At 43.8% G+C, this 22596-nt stretch overlaps 2 protein-coding genes across 3 annotated transcripts in view; one reads left to right on the forward strand and one right to left on the reverse strand.

Moving 5' to 3' along the window:
• Positions 1 to 97: 97 nt before the first annotated feature.
• Positions 98 to 21071, reverse strand: FKBP4 (FKBP prolyl isomerase 4). Its single transcript, XM_056486372.1, has 10 exons — positions 19761 to 21071; positions 16166 to 16310; positions 14795 to 14937; positions 10967 to 11087; positions 10246 to 10402; positions 9131 to 9221; positions 8702 to 8785; positions 7838 to 8023; positions 7070 to 7309; positions 98 to 3928 (listed from the first exon to the last, which is right to left on the reverse strand). The coding sequence occupies exons 1-10, from the start codon at positions 19842 to 19844 to the stop codon at positions 3830 to 3832; spliced, it is 1350 nt and encodes a 449-aa protein (XP_056342347.1). The 5' UTR covers positions 19845 to 21071; the 3' UTR covers positions 98 to 3829.
• Positions 20106 to 22596, forward strand: part of TCAF2 (TRPM8 channel associated factor 2) — a 35479-nt gene continuing 32988 nt past the window's right edge. For both annotated transcript variants that reach the window (XM_056486358.1, XM_056486351.1), the window contains exon 1: positions 20106 to 20179. The gene's annotated coding sequence lies outside the window, so the exon portion shown is untranslated. The remainder of the gene's footprint in view (positions 20180 to 22596) is intronic.

Consider the following 22596-nt stretch of genomic DNA (forward strand, 5'->3'; position numbering starts at 1 on the left):
GGAATGGCGGGAGCGCGGGGCGGGGCCCCCGGGCCGGGCCGGAGCTGCGGGAAGCACCGCGCGCCCTCAGGGATTTATACACGCAGAGACAGACGGCTGTGGTTTACAAAGTCAGTACTGTTACTGTTTATTTTAAGCATTGTTTTTTTTCTCTATAAGGACATACATAAGTTTATAGTTGAAGTTTACATGCATGACCTCACTTACAAACACCAGTATGCCAACTTCTGCCGGCAGCCAGACTCACTTTTACAGACAGCACGGACCACGCTGCCTGAACAGGGCATGTTTAGTGTCCTTAATAGATTTACATTCTCAAACATTTCATAGTTTTGTAGTAACAACAAGGGCACAGTGGTACTTTCAAGACTGTTCACACTTAACAACAGATGCACCATTGACTAGATTTTTTTAGATGTGCCACAGAAATCATCACTTTTTTGCTTTCATTAACATGTACAACTATCATGCCTGTGGGAGATTTTTGAAAACTGCTGTTCAACAATTAGAAATTAATCATTAGGACATGGCCCTATACTTCAGCAGCAAAACAGTTTCAACCACAGAGGCTTGTATTTCTAGGAATAATTAGCAACAAATCAAGGTATTTACTTGCTGAAGAGTAAGTACTCTGGCTTGGCATTCCTGTCCCCCTGAACTGTTTTTCCAAATCATAAATCCCTTCTTCTAACCCCAGCTGACATTCACAGTTTTGTTTCCCACAAGAGGGGGTAGTGCTTTGGTACAAGTTTTTCACATACACGGGGCTCATGAAAATCACCCCCCATTAGCTGGCAACCCTAAGGCTTTATTAGACAAATGAAATCAGCATTTCCTCAAGCGAGGTGACCTCCCAAGCACCTCTCCTGCCTCTGTCCTATCCACCCCATGAGGTTCAGAGCACTGCAGCTGCAGCCCTCTAACCAAGCTCCAAGCCAGCAGCAGGCACTGAATTTGGTGTCTGGGGCCCAGGGGCAGGGCAGCACTCCAAGCAGCCCTTGCACCGCTTTGGTGACAGTTCCAGGGCCCAAGCAGGGCTGGCACTGCTGCAGGACAGGCAACCTGCACTCCCCCAGCCCCCTAGAGTTAAGTGCTTACACAGTACTTCTGTTTCAGCAAAGGAGACCAGAAATTCACAGTGTATTACATGTTAAAACAGGGATACTCTCTGCAATATACACACAAATTCCAGCCCATGGCATGCCATGCAAAGACATCTTTCTCACCATAAAAAAGCCCATTTATTTTAATCTGAGAGGAACAGATTTTTCTACCTTTCTTTTGCAGAGAAGGCAAAAAAAATGCCTCTTCTGCCCCTGTCTCAGAACAGGACTGGAGATGCTGAATTTAACACCACGTGATAGGATAAACAACAGTTGAGTACTATGTTCCATGCCTTCAGACAAACAAAAAAGCCCACCCCAACCAAAAGCCCCCACAAAATTCAAAAGTACACCCACCCCCAAACAAGACACACGAACTGCAGAAAGAAGCAGAATACCGAGTAATAGCTTTCTTGTGAGATCTGGGTAAGCAGACATTAGAATAATTCAGGTGTTTGCAGTTCATTAGAAATATTTGCAATATGTAAGCCATTATCACTTAACTTTCACTTCAAAGCTAGTCACTTTCAGGTATACATGTATTTTTGTCCTCTGGTCCAGTTTTTCAATGTGAAGAGGAAGGTAGCAATATGAACATAGAACAAGCTCTATGCATAGGTTATAGACTTGCTTTTTGCAGTTTCCAGTAATTTCTCCCTTTTGCAAATATATGGGTAAATACTGTAGCAAATATTGTGGGAATTTTCTATGGTAACAAACAAACAACAAAGAAAAATAATCAGGACACTGGCTTTGTGGACACAAAAACACTGAATGATCAAGACAGTAAATTCCCTCAATTCTAGGCAAATTCCAATAAAAACCCACGAAAAGTTAAGTTTTCTTGAGTTTAATTGGAGCTTTATTATTTATTACTTAAGCTGTGACTTCACAGTCTTCACCTTCAGCAATTTGCAAAGAGGAGGCATACAAGAAAGGTTACAATACTCAGTGGAAGGGACTCCTTACTGAACAGGGGGAAAGAGGGCAATCCCAAGGCAGAAGAACTGGGAGGGCCAATCTCGTGTGAGGACTCCTGGAAAAAGCTGATTACTTGAAGCAAATTAAGGAAATAAATTTAGAAAGCAGAACCTGGGATTAAACTAAGCTGGAACCAGATAGAAACAAACAGCGATGACAAAACAGGGACTACGGACCTGCCAGCCCCAGCTCTGTGCCTGGGAAGATCAGGGATCCTCCTAGATGCTATGCTAAGGCACATGGAGGACAGGGAGGTGACTGGAGACAGCCAGCACAGCTTCACCAAGGGCAGGTCCCATCTGAGCAGCCTAGTGGCCTTCAATGATGGAGTGACTCCACCAGTGGACAAGAGAAGGGCTACAGGTGTAATTTACCTCCATTTCTGTAATTTTCTACCTTAGACGTAGCTCCCCACAACATCTCTAAACTGGAGAGAGATGGATTCAATGGGTGGACTGTTGGATGGATAAGAAATTGGTTGGATGGTCATATCTACAGGCTAATGGTCAACAGCTCAGCATCCCAAAGGACACCAGTGACAGGTGGTGTCCCTCAGGGGTCCCTACTGGGACCAGAATTACTGTCATCTTCATTACTGACATGAATGAAGGGGTAGAGTGCACCCTTAGCAAATTTGCAGGTGATGCCACGCTGAGCAGTCCCCTTGACACACCTGAACAAGCCTGAGAAGTGAGCCCATGTGAAATTCATGAGGCTTTAATAAGGCCAAGTGCAAGGTGCTGCACCTGGGTTGGGGCAACCCCTGGTATCAATAAAGGCTGGAGGACGAACACATCCAGAGCAGCCCTGCCAAGGATTTGGGGGTGCTTCTGGATGAGAGGCTGGACATGAGCTGGCAATGTGCACTCACAGCCCAGAAGGCCAATTGTAACCTGGGCTGCATCCAAAGCAGCATGGGCAGCAGGGAAGGAAGGGAGGGAGGGGATTTTGACCCCTCTACTCTGGTGAGACTCCACCTGGAACACTGCATCCACCTCTGGGGACCCCAGCACAGGAAGGACATCGACCTTTTGGACCAAGACCAGAGAAGGCCCACCAAGATGATCAGAGGGATGAAGCACCTCTCCTTATGAGACAAGGCTGAAAGAACTGGGATTGTTCAGCCTGGAAAAAAGAAGGCTTTGGGGTGACCAAACTGTGGCGTTCCAGTACCTTAAAGGGAGCCCTCAAGAAACATGGAGAGAAACTATTTACAAGGGCAAATAGTGACAGCAAAAGGGGGATGGCTTCAAACTGAAAGAGAGCAGATTAAGATTAGGTATTAGGATCAAATTCTTTACTCTGAGGGTGGTGAGGCACTAGAACAGGCTGCCCAGAGAAGCTGTAGATGCTCCCTGGAAGTCCAGGCTGGATGGAGCTCTGAGCAACCTGATCTAGTGAAGGGTGTCCCTGTCCATAGCAGGGCATTTGGAACTAGATCTCTGAGGTCCCTTCCAACGCAAGCCATTCTATGATTCTATGAAAATGCAAATAAACCAAGCAGAGTAAATCCAGACAGAACCCAAACATTAACAGAGGCTGAATGAATAAATAAAGTCACTAGGATTAAACCAGATTTAAGCTGCCACTCAGCTTCTTGAACAGCCACATAAAGCTGTAACTGACTGTGGCATGGTGGCTTCAGCCTCTGCTCCCTTGAAGCCACTATCCAACCAGGTAGAAAAATAAAGGTCTAATTCACTGGAAATTCATTCATTTACAAAACTAATGGAATAGGGATTTTTTTATGCTTCTGCTTCAACTTCTGATTTATCTTCAACTCCATTCTGCGCATCTTTCATTTCTGCATCTTCAGTGTGGCTTGTCTGAAGAGTAGCAGATGACTAAATAGAGAGACAAAGAAAATATATTAATATGTTGTACAAAACTGCTAGCACAAACATTGTTTGATTCTTATTACTTGGAAAGCTTGTCTACACTGCCAGACTGAATTAAGATGTTAGGATCTTCAGCCAAGAGAAGCCAAAAATGTTCATGCATCTAAGAATCCAGAAGCAGTGTAGAGGAGGCCAAAATATAATACTGGTATTAAGTGGCTAAGATTCTTAATGTGGCATGCACCTACTTGCCACACAACAATTTCTTAGAATCTTTTAACTGAAATTCATTTACGAAGCCTCTTCAGGAACTGTTTTTGCCCTGCTTCAACATCAATGTCATTAATTTTCATGGCCTACCCAGACCCAACTTGTACAAGGCACATTACACTTGGCATAAGATGTATCTTTGAACAACTAGTTTTGTGAAAAGACACTTCAAACTCAACAACAGTGATTTGAATGTCCTGTGCAAGAGCTTAACTGGAAGAAAATATGATCTGACAATGTGGCTGCTCTAAAGCCCTCTCCTTGTGCATCTTCCTCATAAAAAGGTGTGGAAGGCAGAGTCATGAGGTAGGGCTCCAAGTCAGCTTTTACAGTATGACAAAACCAGCACATCCTGACCTTGCAATAATTTTCAAGCACAGTAAGGGGAGGTAAAAATGCCTTGGCTTGTTCATCTCAAAACTTAGTGCAATGAAATTTCTATTCCACCCGTCAGCCCAGCATCTTGAGCCATTTGTTTCATGATGATCTTAGATGAGAACCAGGCAAAAACAACCAAAGTCTTAAGCATGCAATGCTGGGAGAGGGGAATAGGGGGGGAAAAGGGGTAGAATCCTTAAAATCTTACACCAATTTGGCTGCAACGTTAAATCACATTTAAAAAACATTCATGCATCAAAGGTCAATTTTTCATCCTTAGAAGCATTTCATAAAGCACACAAGAGCTAAGTCTTCTCTCCACAGAAAATCTGTTGGCTAACAATCCCGGGCTTAAGATAAGATGATCAACATGCTGTCCTTCCAAAAATTCACACTTCACATATGTGAACTTTCCAAACTATGAATGAACTACTGATGCAAGAGGGGCTGTTGAATTTAACAGACTATGTCAGGACTATCAGAACTGCAGTCCAAACTATCTTCTTAGCAATCAGAAGACCTTTAGTAAACAAACTCTCTTCTCCTGAACTTTGAACTTCTACTACACCACCACTAATAGACACTGTTGGAGCTAAAGCAGCACTGCTGGAGATATAAATGCAGTAACAGGGAAACAAGCTTTTCTTGCAAGAGAACTACCTCAAGACTGGCCCAGGGATCCTTTACAGTTTATAGTTCCATTAATCCCATTTCATATAAAACCACATCTGTTTAAGGCAGGCCAGATGGCTCGGAGAAAAGAAGCCCAGCACACTGCACATTCCCAAGATCTGGGAAGAATTCACCAAGCCAGTATCAGCAACAGTGCGTCCAGCAGAATCAGGGCAGGGATTGTCTTCCTGTACTTGGCAATGGTGAGGCTACACCTCAAATCCTGTGTCCGGTGACCTTTAATTTACATTTGGTTGGAATCCAACTTTAAACAGATTCTATCCCAAGCAGATCTGCTATCCCAGACAGCAGATAGAAATTGGGACTGAGTGCCACGTTCTTCCAATATCCCAAACAGTCTGCAGGGCAAAGACTACAAATCTGCCTTTTGCCAAGAATATTACTCGACCAATTATCTGTCTTAGGAGCTGAAAAAAGCTTGAAGGCTTTTTTTACTTTTAGTGAGTATAGCTTGTTTCAGCAATCCACTCTTCCCATCTCAATAGATCTCACTGTGTCCCACACCTAGTGGAGGAAGCCAGATTCCCAGCAGCTGTGCTAGCTGAAAGGAACCTTTACAACAGAGCCTGACAGCTGGCAATGAAATCCTGCCATTTCAAAAGTGAAGATGCCCAACAGTGAAATAATTCTAGTTTAGTTGCTGTATCTTTATCTTTCTGAGATTTTAAATTAAAGCCTACCAGAATTAAAATACTGTGTGACTTTACATTACTATATCTAGAAGGACAGAATACTTTCTTTTAAGCTCCAATACACAAGGACTGTTGACATCGGGCTGCTTTAGCCAAAAAGAGAAGAGGCAGAGTAAAGCATTTCATGAAGGAAATTGTCAGCTGACAATCTGAAATGGCTGAACTGTCAGGATACCCTCATCTGAGGACATCATGCCTCTGAAAAGACTCAATGACACAGTTAACCAAAGCAAATTACTGTACCAATATCTGACAATTTTTCATATTCTCCATGCATATTCTGGAAAGGTGAAAATAACCCCACAAGATAAAAGCTTCTGTACTCCTCAGTGTTATTGAGGAAATTTGAGTCCAATATAAATCCCAGATTTATCTGAGAAGTTACAGGTCTGTCTTTTCCTTCTAGACCATCAGATTTAAATAAAAGAAGCAGAATGTTTTCTTAGGATATATGATTTGCACCAGTAACCTGAAATATTTCTTTCTAGCTTGATACAATCTTGTTATAGCCTGTATTTACATACTGCCTTGATTAACTGAACTATTTTTTTGCTAAAATTCTAGTGAAAGTTTATTAGGAAAACTATCCATACAGCAGAATAATGAATCTTCTGACACTTCATAATCATTTGACATGTGTAATGGAGACCATCAATCACACCCTAATGTCTCTATGAGAAGCAAGATGGTGCTCAGCACCCTCTGTACGACAGACACAAGTTCTCACAAGATGGGCATCCTGGGCACCAGAACAGCCTGCTCTTTGCAACAGGTTCTAGAGGAATAGGTGCTGTTTTCAGTTCTTGAACATTGTCATGTTTGCATCTCACCACTTCACCTGCTTTCTGATTAACCCGTGTTTGTTGCAAATTCACTCTCAAAATAGGTAAAAGCTTTCTGTGCAATGGTTGGTACTGCTCGTTTTCCTGTTCAAACAAGTTGGCCTAGTAATTTTGACTGTTGGCATTTTGAGTTCCATACATGTTCCCCAAAGAAGACTACTGGAGTGTCCTCCTGCTATAATTACCTGTAATGCAAGCTGAGTACCTAAACCACTGCTCCTTGTCTAACACATGACACCACCTCCTGTAATCTTCGGAGTAGTGTTACTTACCTTTAAGTCTTTGTCTGCGAGCCTTTGGAACATGTTGGCATACATCTTTTTCTCCTTCTCATGCTGCTCCCGTATTTTTTGCTGACAAGTCACCAGTTGCACTTTGGCAGCTTTGTTACTTGGATACAGTTGTATCACTTTCTGGAAATCTGCTCGGGCCAGCTCAAAGTCATTGACAGCCAAGTGAGCTTCTCCACGCCGGAAGAGGCCTTTTTCATTGTTGCTATCCAATTCAAGTGCCTGCATTTAAAAAAACCAAAACCAAACCACAAACAGTAATTATTTTTCTTTTATAAATATTATATGCAGTCAGAACACCAGCAACTGCTAGGAACTGTACCTTCTGATGTAGACTTAGGAGTCTTGTCAGGGCTTACTAACAAAGTGAGTAGAATACAGTAGAAGTAAGTACAGAGAGGAATGAATACAGAAGGGCTGTTTGACAAGAGAACAAGCAAGTCTAAGATTTAGTCAGGGACTAATCCTGCTCTTTGAAAGACCTCTGCCAACATGACCTCAAGTGTTTCTTATTTCTATATACTTGAATATTCTCAGTGTAGCAGCAAGCTAGTAAAAGATGTTCAAAGGGCACTAATTATGAAAATAATCTGTTGGATATTTTTAGTGTACTAAAAATTCTGTACTACCCAAATGCTAGCTGGTAAGAAAGACCTAACACCACATGGCCTGTTGTCCCTAAAATGTTTAAAACAAGAGATAAACTGTCAGACTACTTGTGCAGCTTAAGAATAAATAAACTCCTACTACCTTGTTGCAGTTCTCCAAAGCCTGGGAGTATTCCTTTAGCTTGAGATGGCACATGGCTAAGTTAAGGTGGGCAGCAAGCCTCAGGCTTTTGGCTTTTGATTCCTCCTCCTCAGAGAGTCCTGACTCGTGCTCCAGCCATGACACAATCTTCTTATACTGTAATGCTGCCCGCTTGTATTTCCCCTCCTGTAAACAAGGCAGTTCAATAATCACACAGCTTATCACAGTAACTTTTATCTTCCTCTCATCCCTTGCACCTGCCTTGAGCAATAGGTCTAAAAACCCCATTTGATCAAAAAGTAACTTGTATCATCAAAAACACACTACTTCTGAGAGGCATTCCTGCACAGACTCAGAAAATCTTTAGGAATACTTAAATAGTTCCCCGCTAGAGCTAGAGGTATATGCCAGCATTGATGCTTCCTTGAACATCTACCTTTGTATTCAAGTTTTGATACAAAAGTAAGGGAAGATGGGGCGTTCTCAAAATGCAATACAAAGATGACAGGAAACTCTTCCTTTAGCTGGTCAAATTGCCTTCAACAGCTTCCCCACACATCTCTACCCAAATGAATGTTATTCATTCATAGCACTGTCCCACAGCAGAACTACACAACCCACAGTGCTCCCCATAGTGTTATCTGCAGATACAGCACACAGCTCTAACAGAGAGCTCCCTGCAGAGTTAGCTCTTTGGATAATCCAACTGAGTTTCGTTTTTTGACACATTCCCCTCCAGTTCTCCCTGTAAAATCTCACAGAATATCATGAACACCACTCAGAAATGACACAACCTGTAAACATCATTATCAACTCATGATATGGACTAAGAAATGCTATTATTACTTGAGGACTGTAACTTACCTTGAAGTACTGAGTGCCTCTCTCCTTCACAATTCCGCTCTGTTCCAATTTCTCATCAGTGTTCATTTCCCAGGACTCCTTAGCCTACCCAAATAGGAACAGTTCCAGTCAACTTCAATACAACTCCTATGGAAACCAAGTAGCTATTTTGTTTCCCACTAAAAGTATGGTTGAGATAAGTTTGGCAAAGCAGAGCTTTGCACTGCTAATGAAAACCAGCCTAGAGCACAAGAGATGGCAACAGACAGGGATACAGAAGAATAAGGATCATTTCAGCCAAGAACTCCCAGCATGGCACCATCATCTCTAGCAACAGTGGCCTCCCTGTTTCACATCACCATTCAAGGATTCCATTGTCATCATTAAAGCTGCACTCCCACTTTTTCCCCTACCCCCAGATCTCTTTGGGATTTCATCTCCTGTTCTCACCTTTTCAAAGCTTTTGAGTTTCACTTCATACTGCAGCTCTGCATCTGGAGGGATCTTAAATTTCTCATTCCCAGCACTTCCAAAACCATAGCTATAAAATGAGGGTGGGGAGGGAGAAACAAAAATTATAAAGAAGAGAGTTCAAAACTATCCATCCAGCTATATCTGCTACATAGGAAGATGCAGAAAACTCATGCAAATTTGGGATGTGCATAAACTATTATTACAAGACAAAGGCTTGAAGAATTCTAGGTACAATTCTAAAATTAGCATACAAGGTAGAAGAAAGTAGGAGAAACCTAGTGTTGACTTCATTTATCTTTTAGCAGTTCCTATAATTTTATTAGTTTACTTTAAGGAAAAGCAAGTAATCCCTTCATCAAAAAAAGAAGCCAAACCAAAACAACCAACTTTCAAGTTACACCTATAATATTTAATATTCATGGTCTAAAACTGAGTGTCGCCTTCAGAGTACCTGTATTTTAGTTATATTCTTAGAAAAACAAAGACAATACCAAGATTAAGTTGTACACTTAACACACTACTAACCAGATGATAAACAGAAAATGCTTACAGAAAGGTACTGCAATGCTACTCCAGTAAGAAGCTGCATATTAGCAGGAAAACTCTCTAGATTAGATTGCTTTCCTTTTCTGCTCCCATCAGACTCAGTTACAGTTAAAAAAAAAAATCAATAAAAGCTGAAATAAATTAAAGTCTGATGAAAACAGTATGTGCAACTCCACTTATTTCAGATGTGTTCTCACTGTAAAGAGTTAATTCTGCCTATATCCAAGTCTACATATGCACTGTTTTACAGTAAGCCATGAAGATGGATCACAAAAATATAAGTTAGAGAGCGACAACATTTTTAAAAAATATTCAGAGGTCAACACTACAGAGACTTATGTAAATGTTTTTCTGGACTACTACTGCTTCACTATGAAGTGGCAAAGCAATCTTAGCAAGATACTTCTCATATATCACTTTTTGGGGCCAATCCAAGTTTTTACCATAGAACTGAAAAAAAGCTGAAAGGCACTATAATGAAACATTTCTTTCTTGCCAGATGATCAGTATAAGCCCTTCCAGTATCAAACACAGAAACAGCATACCTGGGTTTGAGATAGAACACAGATTCCTCCAATTTCTCCATTTTTTGAATTGCTTTCTCCAGACCATGAGGAATGTCGAAGTTTTCGCCTTCTCCAATCTCAAACCGCAATTCCCGCTTGTCAAAAACACGATCTCCATGTCGGCCTTCAAACTGGACTGTTAACAAAAACCAGAACAACAGAGAGAGAAATCAGAAGGTATCTGTGTATGCAGTGGGCAGGGAGTGCACAGGGAGTTTTATACAGGCAGACAGCACACACAAAGTGCCAAAGCCTCCTTCTAAACAGTATTTTCTCTTTTAGCAGCTACCTATGGCATGGCAGCTACTGGCAGCAAACCGAATTTCTGCTGTTCAATTTAACAACCTCTTCTTTCTTGTTCATTTGTGTTTGTTTTTTTCCACTCTGATGACAAGTGCCAGAATGACTTCCCCTCTTGTTCCTCAGCACATGGAAATACTTTATGAGACTCAATCACCTTTTGTGATCAGATAAGCACTTCAACAGATTCACTATCACCAGAAAACACAGCTGCTGCTGGAAAATGTAAACCCTGCTAGAAACAGGAGAAGGAAAGCTTACTCTAGGTTGTTAAGTTACTTGGTACAGGAAAGAGAAGCCACTTCCTCCTCTCCCCCAGGACATGAAGCTGTAAATTGTGAAAAGGTTCTGCCATCCAACACAGCAAATCCATTCACTAATTGTGTAACAACACACTTACTCTCTACAAGTGCATCCTCATTGGGCCTGGAGTAGCCCTCCCCTTTTTTACGGATTCTTCGGATGATGCCACCATCTTCTTCATCAGTGAGGTCCTCCCCCTTGAACTCAAAAAGTTCTATCTGTGGAGGGAAGAAAAGCCTTGCATTTATTCTCATTAGACCAATTTAGTAACTCACAGGATTTGTTCTCCAGAGATCTTTGAAACTTGCTGCTGCAACAAATTGTTTAGGATTTTTAAGAGCTAGTGCTAATGCAGGAGAGAGGTATCCAGTCTGAATCTCTGAATCTTCACATGCCCTCCCAAGCAAATGTAAATCACAGTTTCAACTGGGAGTACCACGATGACATAGAAAAATAATCTAGTTACAAAAGATATTTGTCATTGCTGATATGAAGAAAAAAAAAGCCATATCCTATGTTTGAGTAAAACAATAGTGAAAACTATTCTTAAGCACAAAAAAAGCAAACCATTATAATCAGCATTGTTTAGACTACCTCATTAAAAAAAAAAAAAAGTTCAGAGCTAATGCTGTGGAGGTTCCTGACACTGGACTTATGATAACTGGAATGAAAAAGGAACTGAATATCCACCAGTACTTCCACTTTTTATTTTAATTGATACCTAGTTTAAAATAATATTCTGGTCTTTCTCTTCAGTCAGTCTGAAAAAAGTCAGTCCTGAACATTCTACTGATGACCATACAGGTGGGTACCTACCCTTTTTTTTTTTGCCCAGCCTGAACAATACTATTCTATGCAATAATCTACCTATTTTGCTCAGCAAAAGCAACCAAGAGGAAGAATAAACAAAACCATCAGCAGATCAAAACAAAAACCAAAAAACCAACAAAACTTCCAAGTCATAGGACATGCATTATTTCATGTCATAAAGAAATGCTGGTGTGATGACACAGCTACAAGATCTCTTAATGTAAGTTTTAGCGGATATTTTGTAAAGCAACTCGTACAAAAGTTTGGTATGGAGATAGGCACTTGAGAAAGAATCCTGATGATATTGTATTAAGTAATAAAAAGTAAACCTAGGTAAAACTAAAAAAGCGAAAACTTAAGAGACTTTAGCTGCTTGAGAGTTATACTAGCCGGAAACTACTTTACTTAATAAAACTTGGGAAAATTTTCTGGATCTAAGTTCCAGCCAGTGCGCCCCAGGCTATTCTAGGGAAGCACAAAATCATCACAGGCAGCTTTGGTGCTTTTCTTTCTCCCCTCTTCCCTTCAGAACAACTGCTCGGGCAGGCATTAGGAGATATCAAGACTCATGAATGAAACACTACTTTTATCTAAAAGCAGACCCAGAAAATGGAGGGGCCAGACTGGCAGCATTAAGAAAAGTCCACTGGAAAATGAATAACCTGGGTGACTGCATCAGTAGTAGTCTGATGGAACAAATCCCACCTTGTGGTTCATGCTTTTATTTATCCCATTGTTAGGTATTACCTTTTGTTAAAGGACAATGAAAGCCTCTCTGCTTGCTGCTGTCCACATGCTCCCTCTGTAGCAGTGCTAAGCCCTTCCAAATGCCCCACAGTGCTGCCAAGGTAGAAGGCCTTAAGCTTTTAGCATGCACTTCAATCATCAGCTCAGCCCTGATTACACCTGGTATCACTTGCATAGATAGCATAGAAGCTAACTGCACTCCAACATGTATGGTTTGATCCAATACAACTAAGACATGAGTAACTTCAGATATCTATGTAAGAAAATGCTGTTTATGAACAGCTCTACATGATACTATCTTTCAGAAATAATGGTATTAATTTTGACAAACTCAAAGTGAGTAAGCTGTCATCCCTTAGTGGAACATTACCTGCTAGCAATACTTTTTAAATCCTTTTATATAGAATATACCTTTAATTGTATTACTCAGAAGTCCATGGAGGAAAAAAAAATCCAAATGTAAAGCAAATTCAATATCAAATTATGTGAAGGCCAATGGCACCTGGCCTATATCACCAATGGTGTGGCCAGCAGGACCAGGGCAGGGATTGTAGCCCCATACTGAGCACTGGTGAGGCCACACCTCAAATGCTGTGTTCAGTTTTGGGCCTTTCAGTTCAGGAAGGACATAGAGGGATTGGAGCACGTCCAGAGAAGGGCAAAAGAGCTGGGAAGGTTCTGGAGTACAAGTCCTATGAGGAGCTGGGGGTGTTCAGCCTGGAGAAAAAGGTGGTCTTGGGGATAACCTTCTCACTTTCTACAACTTCCTGAAAGGAGGCTGTTGCCAGATGGGGTCAGTCCCTTCTTCCAAGTAACAAGCCACAGAACAAGAAGAAATGGCCTCAAGGTGGGCCAGGGGAGGTTTAGAACGGATATTAGCATTAGAACAGGCTGCCCAGGGAAGTGGTTGAGTCACCCTCCCTGGAGGTATTTAGGTGTAGATGTGGCACTGGGTTAATGGTTTAGCGATAGACTTGGTAGTATCAGATTTATGATGATGGTCTTGAAGATTTTTTCCAACCTAAATGATTCTATGCATAATTTATCCTTAACAGATGCTTCTTGTTTCCAATAGAATCTAAGCAGACTTTCAGTCTTTACTCCATGAGCTTTTTTCACCTTTCTCAAAGCAATCATCAGTTTTAAAACTTTCCTTATGTCCCCAGCTGTAGGATTCCATTTTATTGATTAAGTCCTTTAGAGCAAAGTAATTTTAAAAATCACACTTTAAAAAAAGAGTCTGCCTTCTCTCAGGCAGAATTTGTTTGGAAGCAATTGTTGGCAAATTGAATTGTTTCAACAGTAAGACACATACATCCTCTCCAAATCCTGTTGAGACTGTCAGGGTATGCTCCAGAAACAGCTTTAATGTCATCCTACATGGAAAAATCAAACACAAGTCTCAGCATTCTGAGCAACCATTCTCACTTCTGAAATAACACACAAGAGACAGCTGCTATTTCCACCCCCTTTGGGAAGGAGGGAGAAGATGTGGGGGGAAATGACTTTTAAGATCAGTAGGAAATAAAATCTCTCCTCTCCTTATGAGGCTGAGAGACACTAAGGTTAACTGGCTCCATGCTCACCAAGACATGCAGCTCATCTCCAGGAGAGCAGCTGACTATGTGGGCTGTCAAAATGGGTTACCCAGCTGCCAAACTCAAGACTGCTGAGTCTGTCACAGGGACTGAGTGCACAGGACTTCACCTATGGTGGCAAGATTTATCAGTGTAGCCTGGATGCACAGAGAGACTTTAGTAATGAAACGGCAACCTGAATCCAAACTGGTTTTATGGTACTTTAAGGCTACATTCAGCTCTACAGAAAAGAGTTCATAATTGTAGGGCTGTTCAAATATTGTATTCCAGCAGTTTACATGGGGCAATTACTACTTTTCTCCCTTAAATAGTGAATAAGAGATAATGTTAATGTGTAAAGAAAACACAAATAAGTATAAAAAATGTATTACTGAGGGCATTAATTGCTCTTCCTGTTGCTGAAAACCTCACAACATTTAATACATCATTACTCTGAGTGTTATGAAGTGGATTAAAGATTTAATTTTCTTAACTACTTCAGTCTATCACTGAATAATCTGCCCTCCCAGCCTTCACTTTACTGCTACAAATCACCCCGTAACCGCAAAATTACAACTGAACACTGAAGATCATTCAAGTGTTTTAAAAACTCAGAGAAGGGAATGCACTACAGAGCCATTACAGAACAGTGGCAGTTAGACTAAAATTCTGTCCACACTACTCAAAACTGATCATATTATTTTGCTTAGAAAATGCAACAATACTGTTTTGAAAGGATATTGCATCACACATTTTTTCAAGCACAGTTTTAGTGACCATCTCTCACTTACCTCAAAAATCAGTGTAGCATTGGGAGGTATCTTTGGGGGGCTGCCAGCTGAGCCATAGGCATATTCTGGTTTACATGTAATCCGACAGATTTCACCAATCTTCATAGTAGCCACAGCAATGTCCCATGCTTTGATCACCTCACCTGTACAAGTCAATCACACATGAAAAGCATGGTCAGGGCAAACTGAGCATCATCACTTTTGGTATACAAAAGCTAAGGCAGCAGAAGTACTTAAGAACTTGTGCTCACTCTCACTTATGTACATCAGTTTTCCTTGAGAAGATACCACTGGGTGCCACTTCATCAAGTTTTAAGCCAAATCAAATTCTAAAGTTTCCCAGGGACCCAAATTTGGCCCAAACATTTCTTCCTTCTAGGTGCAACAACTCTTTTCATAGACTAAGAGAACACAGACACCAGCTGAAGTGCTTGGCACAGTCCCAAGTGTGAGGAAGTAACAATAAAGTATTCCGAGAGGAAGGCCTTAGGGTGAGAGACTGTCTGCTCCTGTTTTGAAAACAATCCAAACCAACAGCCTTTTCTGTTTGTACTTTATCAGCTGGCAAAGAACAGCACCAGTGGTAACTAAAAGTTACAAATTTGTAACAGAAAGGAGGAGGAAAGTAGTAGCATTCCTTCCAAGGGGAAGAAAAGCTGTAACAAAATCTCCTCTCTTACTCAAGATCTCCTCACTGTTGCTCCTTTTTCTATTAGTCTTGTATTAATATGTACACTTAATATCATCTGCAGTACATCAATTGCAGTACAATTAATTTACCTCTTTTTTAAAAAATGAGGTATATATTTTTTAAGAAGAAAAGGTAAGGAACTTCCAGGGAAGAATATAAGACTAAGATTTGATGGAACAATGATGCTTAGATTTTCAAAAAATACAAGATTTTGATAATGAAGAAATGCACTGCTCAAAGATTCATATTTGGGTTAACTCGAGAACTTTGTGGAAAAGACAGTATGTATGTTTGATCATGAGACAGCTGCCAGCTGCCTCTGTGTACCCTGTCCCAGCATCTGGTCACAATTCAGCACTCCTGAACTGACATCTGCCCTCCAAAAGAACCCGACCAACAAAATGCATATTCTGGCTATTTAACTACCCTTTATCTCTATATTTCAGGACAGATTTGCTCCCCTGGAGTGCTTTGTATGAGGCCTGTGAATTTTTCAGCAGGCCTCTCAAGAGGCTACACAGTTCTCTCATTCAGAAAAATCTCAAAGACATTCTGACAGGGCCATTCTAAGAGAATAAACTCTGAAAACGAGTAGCAATTTTGAAAAGCAAAGGAGTCCCATAAGAAAATCCGATCTCAGTTATTACCAAAACTGATCAACACCAAACACAAAACATTACCTTTCCCCAAGTCAAATGAGAATTTGTCTTTTCTGTCCAGACTGGAGTCAAATTTTGTGCCATCGAGAAGCCACCCTGTGTAATGGACGGTCACCTTATCACCTATCATCGGAGACTCTGTCCCACTGCCTTCTCTCTTGACAACCTGAGGAAAACAGCAATCAGCATTAACATCATGGAAATCAAGTCTGCCTGCCCACTGGACATGAATCACAAATACCTAGATCCATGTGTTATCATTTTTAGTAGACAAAGGATTTGCAGGTTCCCCTCAGTCACCTGGAAATGGACTGGCTGTTCTTTCTGCAGATTAGCAGTGCTGCAAATGCAGAACCTCAAGATGGCTGTGCTGTGATACAAGAATTTAACAGGCAACAGTTGGCACCAGCTTACAGATCTCTGCATTAGGCAGGGTTTTCCCTTCTTTATTCAAGTATTTGCCTCATCACCTCTCTATCATTCACGCCTGAGTTCAGTGTTCTAGGCAAAGCACTTAAACAAGAGAACGAGGTGATTCTTTCCATGTAAAGTCTATTTCAACATGTAATCTGAAATTATTCGAACAGTTTAACGAAGGTTAGTGGTGTCTTACCCCAAGCAGGTTAGCTCTACCATCCTACAGAGTAACACTTGAAAGTTATTTATCACAGTAATTCTGTCTCCCCACAATTCTGACATGGATGGCCAGCGTCCTCATCTCATACACAGCTACAAGGATTTGATTTCTTCTCAGGGGGTTCCCCAGCCTGCCCAGCAAATCAAGTATTAAATAAATCTACACTATTCAGAAAGTGGGGACAATCTCTCTGGTGTTCATTTGAAGTTTATATAAAATTAGAGAACAATAATGACATATCTCACAGGCAAGGGTATGAGGCCTTGCCCATAACAGATTCTTAAAGTTCAGATTTGAATTTTTTCCAATACAAACTGAAACCATCTAGCCCCAAGCCAAAGTTCTGCATTATCTTAGCCAGGCAAAAGGGGACCAATGGAGGTCCCCCCTATTTGCTTGCATCACATAGATTTGGAAAACATTCTATTATAGAAGATAAACACCTATTCAAGGGCAGTTACAAGGCATCCCTTCTTTAAATGTCATGTTTCTATATCAATCATGTTTTTCACTGAAGGACACAGACCTTTGGGAGTCTGCTTCACAAATTTCAGTTTCTGGCAACCCACCGTCAATCTCCCACCTGGCCTCCCACCATCCCTGTGACTGACTATACAACTGAAATGCCAAGACCCTCCATCCAAAACCAAAGCTTTACCATCAACAGCTTTGGTCAGACTAACAAGCTGAAAGCACCTCACTGAAAGCATAAAACAAAAACACCCAAAATCCCACAAGCAAAACCCAGAAAAAATCCTGCCTGCTGTTTTCTAAGGAAAGGATGCTCGACCTCACACAGCACACCATCCCTTTACCCTGCACTAGCACCACAGCAGTTATTAGCATTACAAAACTAATCTACTGATGTCTCCCCAAGGAAGGCAAAAGTTCAAGCAACCATTCTCACACAGATAAGGAAACAGAGAAGTTACGAGAAAAACACATGCATCAGGTAAGCAGAGAAGTTATGAGAAAAACACATGCATCAGGTAAGCAACCTAACCTATATCATGCTTTGGCATAGATCTATATGAAGCAATTGCAAACTTGTACTTTAAAGCAGCCAGTCTGATATAATTTTGCAAAACTAACTGCACTTCATAGAAATTCACTAAACTTTACCAAATGCCATATTCTTGCAATGTCATAGCAAGGTATTCTAGAATAACAAGTATCTCATTTGCATTATTTATACAGTTTATTCTTTTGCATTTATTCCATTTTGAAGAGACTGAAGTTTCACTCCTGAATATGGCAATCTTATTTTCTGTAAGGTTTACAATTGCTTTCCAAATGGAGAAACAGGATTTTTCAGTTCACATGGCATTTCAAATTGTTTCTTTCCAAACTTAATTACTTATTCTAGGAATTGTACAGGCATATTCAGTAGTATCAGGTAAAAAACTGTGGATACTATTCTGACATAAAGCTAATGAGCAAAGAAATACACTCCTGGAATCACTGCAGCAATACCAGTGCAAAATTGGTGTAGGCTAGTTCAGAGCTAGATGCTTGATTTCAAAAGGTGCATTTTGCACTCCAGCAATTACAAGAAAAATAAAATCCACACAGGCTGGACTTCATGACCTCTATGGTATTTTAGTTATCATGTCACAATCTCAATTTTTGTGATTTTCACAACCTCACTTCATTTGCTAGCGTTTACTACTCCCCTCCTCCAAAAAAATTAAGTAAAAAAAACAAAACAAAAAAAAACCAACAAAAAAAAACCCAGAAAATACCTGCTATTTCTCCATCATCAAGAAGTAGGTACTGCATGAATCAGGCAGATCCTCACTGCCTTCTACCACGCTCAAGGGATCTGAGCAGCCATGCAGAGAACTCTGACCTGATACCATACTATGTGCAAAACCCAAAAATTCTCCCCTAAGCATGCTAGCAGGAAACGTGGACAAGCAGAAATGTAGAAGCCAACATCTTCATGCTGCTCCCTGATACCCTCCTGAACAGGAGACAGCGCCTCCATAATGAACCCAGAATTTAGAAGGCTCTAAAGATTAAACCCAGAATTTTGCCCTTGCTGTGGTGCCCTTTTCTCCTTCTGAACACCCTAACTCCGAAATTTTACTGCGGTTGAATAACGCTTCTAAATAATCGCTGAAGTTTACAGCACAGCCTAAGGAAGTTTCTAGAGATATGGAAATAGGCAACGTCTGTCAGAGGAAGTTCGCGCAACACCCCCTCACGGTATAAATCCTGCTGCCCTTACCGCCTGCCTCCCCAGTACAAAGGAGAGCAGCCGCTCGGCCCGGGCCGCGCCGGGGACCGGCCCGGCGGCACCGAGGGGCGGCCAGGCCGCTACGGCCGCGGCACCGCGCTCCTGCGGCCCGGGGCCCGCGGCCTGAGGGAGGCGCGGCGGGGCCGGGCACCGACGGAGCACCACACGTGCCCCGCCGGGGCTCCATCTTTAATTCCCAGCCCCCGACACGTGCTGGGGGGGGGGCGGGAATTCACCCAGACCACCACAACCCGCGCTGCGAGCCGGACGGACGGAGAGCGCGGCCCGCCCCCCGGCTCCCGCATCTTCGCTAAACCGCGGGGGATAGCCCGAACGCAGCGAGAAACGCCGTTCCCTGCGCAGCCCCCCCGCAACCCTGAGCTCTCCCGGCGGGCAGCCCGGGCTGCGGCTCGCCCCAGCAGGAGCGGGGAGCCGCCGGGAGGAGCGGGGAGCCGCCGCGGGCGGCCGGGCAGCGCTTGCGCAGCCGGGGCGCGCTCCCGCCCTCCGCCGCTGTTGTTTAATAGCCCGCGCTGCGCCAGCCCTGCCTGCATGCCCGGGGACCGCCTCGTCCCCTTCCCCGCGGGGCACACAATGGGCCCGGTGGGGCCAGAGCGCCCGGGGAGCACCCGCTCGCAGGCCAAGAGGAATGCACCCGATCTTTCCGCCCCCGTTCCCCGGCGGCGCGGGGACCCCTCCGAGCTAGCGCGGAGAGTGAGGATGGGGGAACAGCCGCCCGGTACCTTGAGGACGCCCTCATCCTGCTTGGGAGTGATGTCCACCCCTTCCAGGGGAGCCCCGTCCGCTTTCATCTCCTCCGCCGTCATGTCGCCTGCTGCTGCCACCTCTGCGCAGGGAAGGGCCGCCTCGCGGGCTCGGTGCTGCGGCGAGCGCCGGGATGAGGCTGGGATAGCGCCCGGGAACAGCACCTGGCTGCGCCTCCGGCTCCGGGCAGCGCGCTGGGGGCGGGCGCCGCACGCCTCCTTCCCTGCTGCTCTCGCCGCAGCGCCGGCCCCTGGTCGGTGAGGAGGAGGAAGGGGAGGGGAGAGGGAGGGACCGAGAAGTTTCTAGAGCGGCCGCCGAGCTGCCGCAAAGCGCCCGGCCGTGCCAAGGGCCGGAGTGAAAGTGTGTGTTGTCCCCGGGGGCGGAGAGGACGGCGAGGGTAAGGCAGCCGCCTGGCCGCGTTACACTCCGGGTCGGTGGGGGCAAAGGAGAAGAAGAAGAGGAGGAGGAAGAAGAGAAGCTTATTTATGACAGGAGGGAGGGCGCGCTTTTGCGGCGCCGAGCTTGCAGGGCAGGTGCGCGCACCTCTCGCTGGTGATGCAGGGGAACCCGGTCCAGCGAGGAGGAGCTGCTGCGTCCTGCCCTGGGGAAGCTTTACTGTAAGCTGCGCTTGTAATAAAAGGAACTGTCTGACCCCTCAGTTTTAGACACCCTGTGCAGATGCATGGCTTATTTCCTTTTTGCCCACCACGCAGTACTGGGTGGTCCCGGAAAAGGTAGTAGAGGTGGGCGCAGAAGCAGCGTGCCGACAGCGAGCTTGCAGCCCGGGAAGCTCGGGCATCCCTTGGTTGGTGTTCCATTAGGAGCCGTGTGCTTGAAAACCATTTGTTACCCAGGAGCAGGAAAGGTAAAGACATGCTTAGGGCACAGAGTGCAAGCTCTATAGCTTGCTTGTCTGTATCCATCCGGATAATGTAGCACCAATTTGTGCATCAACCTGCGGCTGGAGTATTTGGGGATGCATAAATAGAAATAGGTGCTTTCTCTTAATATGAAGAACATTAGTACAAATACGCAGGAATTAGCAGACCACTCTAATTCTGGGCTACTCAGCATCTGTACGTGCCTCACGCATGGTACAGTACATTTGGCTAAATCATTTGCAAAATCCAATAATGTAAAATCGGGCTAGAACCATATCCATCACCTTCGCCATAAATACGAAAAGCAAAAGCTTTACATGGACCCAACCTTCCTCTGCAAGCCTTGAACGCCCGCCCCCCGCCACGCAGCTTTGCCCACTCCTCGCTTAGGGCGGCACCTTTCCCGGCTATTCTTGAACCTTCCTCCCCGCCCGCTCCCTCGGCATTCCCGGGGGGTGCTGGGTGCTGGGCTGGCTCGGCGCGGCTCCGCCCGCCGCTCCGCTCCGCGCCGGCGGCTCCCGGGCAGCGCCGGGGCCGCGCTCCGGGCGCGGGGTGCGTGCGGGGCCGCCCGCCGCGCTTGGTGCTTGCTGCCCAGGTGATGCTGGAGCCCTCAGTAACAAAAGCCGTGACTGACGGCGAGAGGAGGCTCGCAGGCGGGCGCGCTGTGTCCCGGAGCTGCCTTTCCGAGCCGCATTGCCGTCTCGCGGCGCTTCCTATGCAAATCCCTGGAGTGGGCGCTTGCTCTGCGAGGGTACGGGCTGCATCTGACCCGACCGGAGCTGCTCTGTGTCAGCGAAAAGCTGCGTCTGTGCCTGCTGCACACCGACTCTAGCAGCCTGAGGTGGGCTCTGCTGGTGACAAAGCAAAGGAGTGGCAGAAGAGACTAAAGGAACCTGTAGTTGCTCTGGCAGCTGGGTATAAACTGCAAAATCTACGGGTTTCCCCTGAGAAAGAACATGCTTTTCAACCCCACGCAAATGTACACTTTAGTTTACTTTCAAATTGAGTAAGAACAGACAAGGCAGGGAAGGAAAGGGTTGTGGTTTCTGCGTGCATTTGGTCTAGAAGCTTCTAGCTGCTCTCGATTTGCAATTTAACATGGATGAGTTATTTGATTGCAGATTAGATCTGTAGGAAGTACAAAGCTGGTTTTGTGTATAGACTCTGGACCTTGATACACTGAGGAACACGGAGAGAAGCATCTGAGCTGGTTCAGGTTTATCAGGTCTAGCTGGTGTTGTTGGGGGAGGCACAGCAAAAACACAGGAGATAATTCTTCATCTAATGAGTCTGTTGGGTTCTAAATTTACCATCTCCAGTCAGCATTAGCACACTAATTCTCCTACGCTCTCAATTCATCTGACACCTTTTTTTCATCTAAATTTTCTAATAATAAACCAACTATATGTTGGTTTAAAACAAATCTTTGCAGGTCATTCTGTCTTTGGCAGTGAAGTTTCTGTTTGGGACTTTTTCAGCTGCGTGTTTTCTGCTTCATAATCCAGCATTTAAAAATTGCAGTATGTGTAATTGATGCCAAATTATCTACAACTGCCAAACATGCTAGAACCAAGTTTAATAAAGTGATAAGGAAAGGAAAGGAGATCTTTTAGTGGAGATCATTTACAGATGTTATGCAGCTCATATTTCCAGCCATCCCCTAGTTTTCAACATAGCAGTGCAAGCCCTTACATAAGTAATTTAAACGAATCTTTTCAAAGACTGTTTAGATACTGTTTGAGGGCCTCCCTGAAGGGCTGTGTGTGCAGGGCTTTATGGAAAAGGGGACAGAGACAGCAGCAAAGCAACAGTGTCTTGGGTGATGTCAATGCCATAATGCTTTCAGTAGAGTATGGATGGAGGGAAGGCAGGTTGGAACAGTCTCTTTTTTCAGCCTCTTCCAAGGCCTGCATATAGTACCACAGCATTGTAA

Source organism: Oenanthe melanoleuca, chromosome 1 (genome assembly GCF_029582105.1).
Source record: "Oenanthe melanoleuca isolate GR-GAL-2019-014 chromosome 1, OMel1.0, whole genome shotgun sequence".
Taxonomy (NCBI): domain Eukaryota; kingdom Metazoa; phylum Chordata; class Aves; order Passeriformes; family Muscicapidae; genus Oenanthe; species Oenanthe melanoleuca.

What these genes read in the sequence shown, in the direction of transcription:
- FKBP4 (XM_056486372.1), bottom strand. Translation starts at nt 19,844, where the DNA reads ATGACGGCGGAGGAGATGAAAGCGGACGGGGCTCCCCTGGAAGGGGTG. An exon ending in CTCATTTGACTTGGGGAAAG is followed by an intron (nt 14,938 to 16,165) that starts GTAATGTTTTGT and finishes TGACTTGTACAG; the next exon opens with GTGAGGTGATCAAAGCATGG. An exon ending in TCGCAGACAAAGACTTAAAG is followed by an intron (nt 3,929 to 7,069) that starts GTAAGTAACACT and finishes CTCTCTATTTAG; the next exon opens with TCATCTGCTACTCTTCAGAC.